The sequence below is a fragment of the Elaeis guineensis genome, chromosome 1, assembly GCF_000442705.2.
Source record: "Elaeis guineensis isolate ETL-2024a chromosome 1, EG11, whole genome shotgun sequence".
NCBI lineage: Eukaryota > Viridiplantae > Streptophyta > Magnoliopsida > Arecales > Arecaceae > Elaeis > Elaeis guineensis.
In genome coordinates this window covers 144583097-144592080 of record NC_025993.2, presented here as the reverse complement: position 1 = coordinate 144592080, position 8984 = coordinate 144583097, and the positions used below count along the sequence as shown (strand labels likewise).

The 8984-nt window shown below is 43.2% G+C and overlaps 1 protein-coding gene across 1 annotated transcript; it reads right to left on the bottom strand.

Moving 5' to 3' along the window:
* Window positions 1-2122: 2122 nt before the first annotated feature.
* Window positions 2123-4794, bottom strand: LOC105038978 (aspartyl protease family protein At5g10770). The gene is made up of 2 exons (XM_010914924.3): window positions 4608-4794; window positions 2123-3604 (listed from the first exon to the last, which is right to left on the bottom strand). The coding sequence occupies exons 1-2, from the start codon at window positions 4765-4767 to the stop codon at window positions 2358-2360; spliced, it is 1407 nt and encodes a 468-aa protein (XP_010913226.1). The 5' UTR covers window positions 4768-4794; the 3' UTR covers window positions 2123-2357.
* Window positions 4795-8984: the final 4190 nt, after the last annotated feature.

Below are 8984 nucleotides of genomic sequence, written 5' to 3'. Positions count from 1 at the left end.
GTAAGGACAAGTGGACTGACCATCGTTGCCAAAGGTGTCGAAAGAGGAAGCCATCTCTCATCTTCTTTCTTTTTTCTTTCTCGCTCACTCGAAGGGAGGGTGGTGGGGGGGTGCTAGGATGCGAGCATCGGAGAGCGCGGAGGAGCTCACAGGGGTTGGGATGTGCTCACAGTCATCGAGGAGTGGGGGGGAGGAGGGGAGGTCAGGGGCCGCGATGCGGGCATTGGTGTCAGGGAGCTCTCTCGGCCTTTCCTCTCTTTCTTACTTCTCATGGCTCACACAGTTAAAAGGGAAAACTGGATCCCCTCACCACCTCCTCATCGTCGAAAGGGCAGGTGGATCCCCTCAACCACCTCCTCACCGTCATTGCCAAAGGTGTCGAAAGAGGAAGCCATCTCTCACCCTCTTTCTTTCTTCTTTCTCGCTCGCTCGAAGAAAGGGTAGTGGGGGATGTCGGGATGCGGGCATCAGGGAGCGCGGAGGAGCTCACGGGGGTTGGGATGCACTCACAGTCACCAGAAAGTGGGGGGAGGAGGGGAGGTCGGGGGCCACGATGCAGGCACCGGGGTCGAGGAGCTCTCTCGATCTCTCCTCTCTTTCTCAGTTCTCATGACTCACGCAGTTGAAAGGAGAAACTGGATAAGGAGATTTGATAATTCTTATTTTTACTCAAAAAAAAAGATGGGCCAGTCCGCATCGATCTGTCTAGACCCGTCAATCTAAATAAGATGGGTCATTTAATTTGCTTTTAAACAGGTTGCTAAAATATGAACTCAAGTCGTCCCATTTACATGGCGAGACGGGCCAATCCAATGGGCCCAACCCAAATTGATAGCTCTAATGGTGTGGTTGAGTTCTCCATCTCGATGTGCCTACATGCTCTATTGATCTCCTCACTTCAGTTTGGTTTTGTGCCACTGTTTGTGTGTTGCACCCTACTTTGGGTGGTTCTCTATTTTGGGCCGTGTGTTATGTTCTTTCACACATGTTTTTCTATATATGGATCTTGTATTCTTTTGTACATGGGTCTGCTGGTTTTGTTTTGGGGTCCCTGTGGATTACCTCATAAATTTTTGCTATATCTTTTTTGAAAATTTTTTATGCATCATGGATGGTGGAGAAAATTTGATGTGGAGTGCACCACTTTATGTGATTAGTCCACATAGCCATCGCTTCCCAATATATATTTAATGTCTATAGTTTCACTTTTTTATTTGAAGATTTTGAATAATAAAAATACTTCCATTTTTTGAAAAAAAAAATTATGATATTTTATATCCATATTATGACATCCTGCATCCAAAAAATCATAATTTTGATGTAGGATATTATAATATGCCACAAGATGTCATTATTTTTTTTAAAGAGTAGAGGCATTTTCGTCATTCAAAATTTTCAAACAAAAAAAGCAGAACTACAAGAATTAAATGTATGTTGGTCCGTTGAAAAGTGATCGGACAAAAATGCATGCTCTTTCTATATTATGACATCCTGTGGTATATTATGACATCTTGGATCATATAATTATGACATCTTGGATGTAGAAAGTCATAATTTGACGTAAAATATCATAATATACTACAGAATGTCATAATTTTCTATGCCATATAGTAACATCCTGCATGCAGAAAATTATAATATGCTATAGAATATCATAATTTTTTCCAAAGAGTAGGGGTATTTTCATCATTCAAAATTTTTAAATAAAAAACAGAACTACAAACATTAAATATATATTGAAAAGCAGTAACTACGTAGACCAATCATATAAAATGATATGCTCCACATCAGATTTTTTACATCGCTCTTGATGCACAAAGAATTTCTCATCTTTTTTATATAGCTTTGGCTCCTTCCGCTTACCAAAAAGGGTAAAATATATGCCAGGTCTTTTTGCGTCAATCATGTAATTATAAAAGTCTTGTTGACCAAGTACAACTTGTTTCAAATGGAAGTTTCCATGGGCTTCTAGACCCTTTATCATGTAAAAATTTTCTCACAACAGGGATTAATTTAAGATCCCTTCCATGATGCCCATTCTTTGACACTGACGTTGCACCTAACTTTGGTTACTCCGATTACTAAACGCATAAAACACCCAAAACATCGAAACTCAGTGAGGAGGAGGTCAAATCAAGCTCCAATTTTTATCATGCCAAACATAAATTAGCACGACTATACCCATGTTATTTGTTTCTTGAATCGTTAAAATAGAGGGAATAGCTATTTCGTCATACATTATGTTGGTTCTCTTTTAGTTTCATTTTTCTTCTTTCATGAACTCTTTCGTTTCTTCTCTCCCAATTGCTTGATCAATTAGTTTATCTATCATGCTTCCAACCATTGTGTTCGACCAATTAACCACAACCATTGGCGCCAAACCCAATTCTACTATTTGCAATGTCATAAACCACATCAAACCGCTTCTGCTGCACGTTGCCGATGATGCCAGGGTCGCTCGCATTGTCATTGCCAGCGAACGCCAGGCATGCCTGTGACACGCTGGACACGTACAGTATGCCGGTGAAGTCGACATTAAGTGTAACCCTGCTGCCGAACAGCAGCGCCACCGTCGGCACCGACACGATGTTGTAGCCGGTGAAATCATAGCAGGTGTCCAGTATCGAGAGAGGCGGCGCCCTCTTGTACTTCTTCTTGGCCATCTGCTTTTGGAACCTCGACCGAAGGGCGGTGTAGGCCGATGGCGGCAATCTGGTAATCACCGTGCCGGAGTCGAGTAGCGTCCTGTCATTAGAAAACACCGTCTGAGCTATTGGAAGCTGCTCACCGCCGACTTTGATTGCCACGAGATCAAGGAAGTAGAATGACGGCTGGCTGTGGAATTTTCGCATCGGTGTGAAATGAACGTTCGACGGTGCACCACCGCCTAGTTTGAGGTAGCCTGGTGAGCTCGAGGTGGATGGAAGGCAGTAAGAGAAGACATCGCCATACTTTGATTTTGACTGTGACACTAGTGATACTGATTGACGGCCTAGACCGAGCAGACCGGCGGCCTTACCGAAGAGCCCACTGCTCTGATCGCCGCAGCCGAATAAGAAATTTGGCAGCACGTCGGAGGGCGTCAGTGTGAGCGTGTCGCTGCCGAAGAAGCCCTCCGACTGGGATTGATCGCTGTAAAGGACTTCGTAGCGGCACCTACTAGCCGAGCATTTGTGAAGGTCGAGCTGCGAGCACTTGGTGGAGGTGCAGGAGATGTTGGAATAGGTGGAGGACTGAGATGGATCGAAGAGTCGCTGCTGTTGGGGGTAGCAGCTATTATTAGTACGGCACGGGAGGCACTGGATCCATGTAAGGTCACTGCCGGTGTCGAAGATCACCGTGAACACCTTCTTAGGGGTGCCCAAACTGACGTTGACGACGTAATTGCCAGTACCGATCGAGCCGCCGGATCTGGCGGGGATGTTTGCAGCAAGCGAGGTACGAGTGCTGTTTTGGTTGGAGGCGGTGGAGATCTGGCGGTGGAGCCAGTTGACTCGAGCTTGGTCCTGGTTGAGGAGTTCGGCGTAGTCTGGCTTCTGGCCGGAGGTCAGCGGCGAGCATGGGCTGTGCCGGTGGACCACTTTCAACTTGGACGGGTTTGAATCTGAGGAATTATAATTGTCAATTGATTTAGCAAAGAGACAATGACATAGGCTAATGGAGCTTCTAATTATGTTCACATGCTGCGTTTATTTCATTAACATGTCATGCAGCAACCCAAAAAAAAATAAACAAAAATAAAATTAAAAGCAGCATGATATGCACTAAAATTCTCTCACCTATTCTTATATATATATATATATATATATATATATATATATATATATATATATATATATATATATATATATATATATATATATATATATATATATATATATATATATATATATATATATATGTTTTGATGAATTTACTAAGTACAAGGTATCCTTCTTAGGTAAAAAGACAATCTGTAAAATATGTTTGATTTATTGCTTGCCTTTCTGTCATATGGCATACAAAAGCTTTCCATATCCTCACATCATACATACCTACCGTATTTTATATATACTATATATATATATGCATTCTGAAAAAAGGGATAAAACGGCTTTGATTTGGTTGGTCAGGAACCACACAATCTCTTATCCCCTCCCACTCCTAAAAAGGCAAATTAGGCATCAAGACCAGTGAAACAATTATCCTTGCTGTCTTTTATCCAAATATTTCGGAACGTCAATTCTTTTTTCAGGAACTTTTTTAAGAAATTTTGAAACACAAAAATAAGTATTAGTGTACATAAACCTGCAAATCATGTCTGTGGTACTTTGAGCTAAATGCAACATGTTAATTATGTTTTCCAGGGGAGGTGGCAAATTTTCAACTAAAACTTGGAGGAATTTTCAAAGGTCTGCTAGAATTTACCAACAGGGCACCAATTACGTCCATGGCAAGCTAATATCTTTGTCATGCATAAATGATACATCAGTACATTCTCCCCAATCTTCTTGGGAAGAATACTCTACCCAATCTTACTCTCTAACAAGGAAAGCCAAATATAAATGATTAAATATATTTTTAAGAAAAAATAAAACCGACTTGGATATCCGAGGATGTCACCAAACCTCTCGGTGACGAGCAAACTGAGCCCGGAAGCAAAGAGCTAACACTAACCACATGTCGACTTTCAGTCTCCTTTCCATGGACTTGTGGAGACTGGACAAGACTAAAAGCAAGAAGAGAAAAGGCAAAACAAGAGAAGAGTGAGTAGCGGAAAAGAGCCATACTCTCTCAATTCGTTGTGCGCTTGGAAGGAAGAATAAAAGTGATTTATATAGATACAGATGTGGTCCTTTGCGTGTTAGTTAACGCGTTAGGAGATTTGAGCAAGTCTATCACACAAGTCTTTCATCTTAGCGGATTTGGAACGTTACACCGAAGTCGGTGGCGTTGACTGCAAGTCGTTTTTCCTGACATCTCAAAATATAATAATCCTTTGGGGAAGATACGTTATTATTGTATTATATAATGGATTTATACAATGGATTGCTGTCACCAATCCATGCAGAAATCATAGCCTTGAATGGAAACTTTTTTCGCAATTTAGAGAGGAATTTGCTCAATAAACAAAAAATTAACTATTCTTTTTTTTGTTGTTGCTCGATTTAGCTGAGGTCGGAGAGAAGGCGGCTAAGCCTCGCGTAAGAATACTAACGCTAGAGTAACTTACAAAATAAGTCCAAACCGGAGGTTTTCGCTCCGATAGAAATCCTCCGACACTCAAGTTAGATTCAAAGAACAATAGGAGCAGCAACGAGTTCTCTGAAAGAGATTGATTGGCCTATCTTAATCCTCAAAATTTTAGTTGCTTATATAGAATATCGTCGGACAGCATTGAACAGCTGTGAGATCATACAATCTCGAGATTGCAGGATCGTTCAACATGTCATAGTGAGTGAGATAATCCAGCTCTTAATTACTTCCATGGAGTGAGGAGGCTATTACTGACAATATATTGAATGAGATATTTGAATATCCTTGGAGATCGTGCTTGACCTGTTGGCCTTCTCAAATTAGATGAGTGGTGTCACCTCATAGTACATGAGGGTCCCACCTCTTAATTGCATAGGCTGTCAATTAGAAGTTGAGAGTATGGAGGATCTTAGCCTTCATATGCTTTCCATGTAGGGGTATTTATTATTTTTGACCTTTTCTGCAAGATGTGGGTGGCTGCCATGGCATGAAGATGGCTAAAGATAAAAGGATAGCTCAGCTCAGCACATAGCTCAGGATAGCTCAGCTCATATTAGGATAGCTTATATCGGCATAGATAGTTCTTCTCAGCATATAGCTCAGAACAGCTCAGCTCAGCACATAGCTTAGAACAGCTCAGCTCATATCAGGATAGCTAATATTAGTATAGATAGCTCTTTTTAGCATATGTATGGCTGTGGATATCTCTTCTCAGCATATGTATGGCTCAGCCACTCCAGAATCTATGTCCTGGATATAAATTCGAGGCATCCCTGATACCACCATAACACTATCCTTCTACTCCTGAGTCTAAGAATCAAGTGAAAGGAGTATTACTGAAATAATGCCTCGGGCCTAGAGACGTTCATCCATGCATCCCATTAAGGCATCTGTTCCTCATTTGATGTGAACCGCGAAAGCAGCTTTCCTTTGCTCTTCATACGAGTAGTATCTTGTACTACTCTTCACATGAGCATCTTGTGCTCTATCCTGCAGGTGGTGGTTTGGCTCTGCCCTGCGGGCGACAGCCTGATTTTATCCTGCGGGGAAGAGGCAGCGTGTGCTCGACTCATCTTGTGAGCAGAGTAGCATGTGCACTTCTCATTTTTATGCGAAAGACAGCGTGTGTCCGTAGGCAGCATGTGCACTTCTCGTCTTCACACGAGAGGCAGCATGTATCTGTAGTTAACGCGTGCACTTCTCATTTTTATGTGAGAAGCAACGTGTGCCCATAGGCAGCGTGTGTACTTCTCATCTTCATGCAAGAGGCAATATGTGTCTGTAGGCAACGTGTGCACTTCTCATCTTCATGTGAAAGGTGGCGTGTGCCCATAGGCAATATATATACTTCTCATTTTTATGTGAGAGGCAATGTATGCACTTCTCATCTTCACGTGAGAGCAGTATATGTCCGTACACAGCATGTGCACTTTTCATCTTCATACGAGAGGCATTGTGTGCACGTAGGCAGCATGTGCACTTCTCGTCTCATATCATAGGTTGAGGGTCCTTATGAGTTAACCTTTCGATGGTCCCTTAAGGTCTCCCTCCACTTTCTGTGTGACTCGAGCTCTAATGGGGTCTTGTAAATTAGCCCCGCCTCTAAGTCTCTGAGGTTTGTCCACCAAATTATAGATCGAGGATCTTATAAGTTAGTCCTCTGAAGGTCTCTTAGGGTCTCCCTCCATTTCTCATGTGACTCAAGTTCTAATGGGGTCTTGTAATTTAGCCCCACCTCTAAGTCGCCGAGGTTTAGTCCAGATAAAGATCAACGGGCTTTGAGGGTCCCGAAGGTTAGCCCCTGCTTGATCCGATCTTTGGTTTGGTTCAATTTTGGCTTAGAGACCTGTGGTTCTGTAAAAAGAAGAGAACAAAATAATTGATGAAGGATTTGAGAGCCTTTTACCATGAGAGTTGTGAGCTCTATTTAGGAGCTTTTGGATTTTTGCTTGACTCCTGTTATTTATCTTAGTTTGAACTGGAGCTTTGCCTCAATTTGGGCTTATTTTTTTTGCTTCAGATTAATCTTATTTTGGGCTTTAATTGGTCTTATTTTGGGCTTGGATTGGCCTTGATTTTCTCTTCTGCTCAGATTTGACTTCTTTTCGGATTTGCATGATCTCAACTCAAATCTACAAATTTCCTCTCGGATCTGCAAATTTTTAGCTCGGATTGGCATAGAACATAGAACTCAACCCACATTGCTTGGGTTTTGTGCAGATGTCTGCGTATGTGTGGAGGCCCCAGACTTTATTGATTCGAAGAAACTGGCCTTCCCGCTTGTGTGACATTGGAGTCCATATTTGAGTGAGGTGGTGCTGTCAGAAGCAAGGTGCGAAAATGATAGTCTCAGAATGCAACAAAGAAAACTTGAAGGAGTTCGAAGGGGAAGCTCGGAGGAGATCCCATGAGTGAGCATCTCAGCGCCATCAGAGGTGCCGCTCGGGAAGAGGAGTGATAGCAGTGACCTCAGACCCCCAGATCTGGGGTGAGCTCGATGCAAGTAAGAGGAATACGTGAGCAAGGGAGCTCAGATCCGATGAACTAGGTGCAAGAAGAGGGGAGGCACAAGCAGAGAAGAACTTATGGCCATGGATTGGGTGACCTCGATCGTGCATGAAGGCGCATAAGGAAGCTCGAAAAAGCTTCGAAGCCTTAAAAGCTTGAATCCAACAAGCTTGGTTTGCATGTGGAGGAGCTCGTGGCCATCGACTTGGCCAAACTCGGGGCAAGAGGCATGTGGATGCGTGGGAGAAATGGATGGCAGCTTCTGAACTACTGGCAGGTGAGTTCCCCAATGCTAACAGAGATGAGATGCAGGTGTGACGAGCTCAGAAGAGGTTGAGAGCACCATGGAAGGTGGATCCCAGCAAAGTCGGCATCGGAGGTAGGGCACAAGCGGGGGAGCACCTTGGGAGCCCAGATCTGGTGGCTTTGGTCGCATTGGGGGACCTCAGAAGCCCAGATCCAGCAAGGTCGGAGGGGCTGGTGAGGTCGGAGGGACCGGTGTTGTTGGAGAGGTAGGCCTCACCATCGACCATCATTGCCCATGCCACAGAAAGAGGAGGTACCATCGGCTCCTAGCGACAGGCCCTGCCTCCCAAGGTCTCTTCTCAGGCAATGGGGAAATGGGAAAACCCTTTCCCCTTTTTTTTTATTTTTTTAATTTTTGCATGGCTCGGATGTACTGCTTATGGCCCTATTTCAAGGCAGTTAAAGGCTCTTGGCATCGCCCCCTCTTTTTATCTTTCTCTTCTTCTTCTTCTTCTTGTTTGACCTTAGGTGCTGGTTCTGTAAGAAGAAAAATGAATAAAATAATTGATGAAGGTCAGGGAGTCTTTTTTATCATAAGAATCATGAAAGTTTCCCCCTCTTTTTCTTCTCTTTTTTCTTATTGTGTGTGTGGAGGGACTTCGACACCTCCCTAGGAGGATTATCGAACTGGCTGGGCTCGATGCCAGAAATCTAGTTGAGCTTGAGCAAAATTGTCCCCTTTGTTCAAGAACATGGAGTAGTCCGATTGCATTTTTTATTGTGGAAAGAGCTTTGATCCACCCCCGTTTAAAAACAAGGGCCTTCAACCTCATTTAAGAATGAGGTTCGGCTTGAAGCTGACGCTTGTGTTTAAGAACAGGGGCCTTCACCTGCTGAAAATAGGTTGGCATGGAGTTGACACCCGTATTTAAGAACAAGGGCCTTCATCTATTGAAGAGTAGATCAGCATGGAGTTGACACCCATCTTTAAGAAC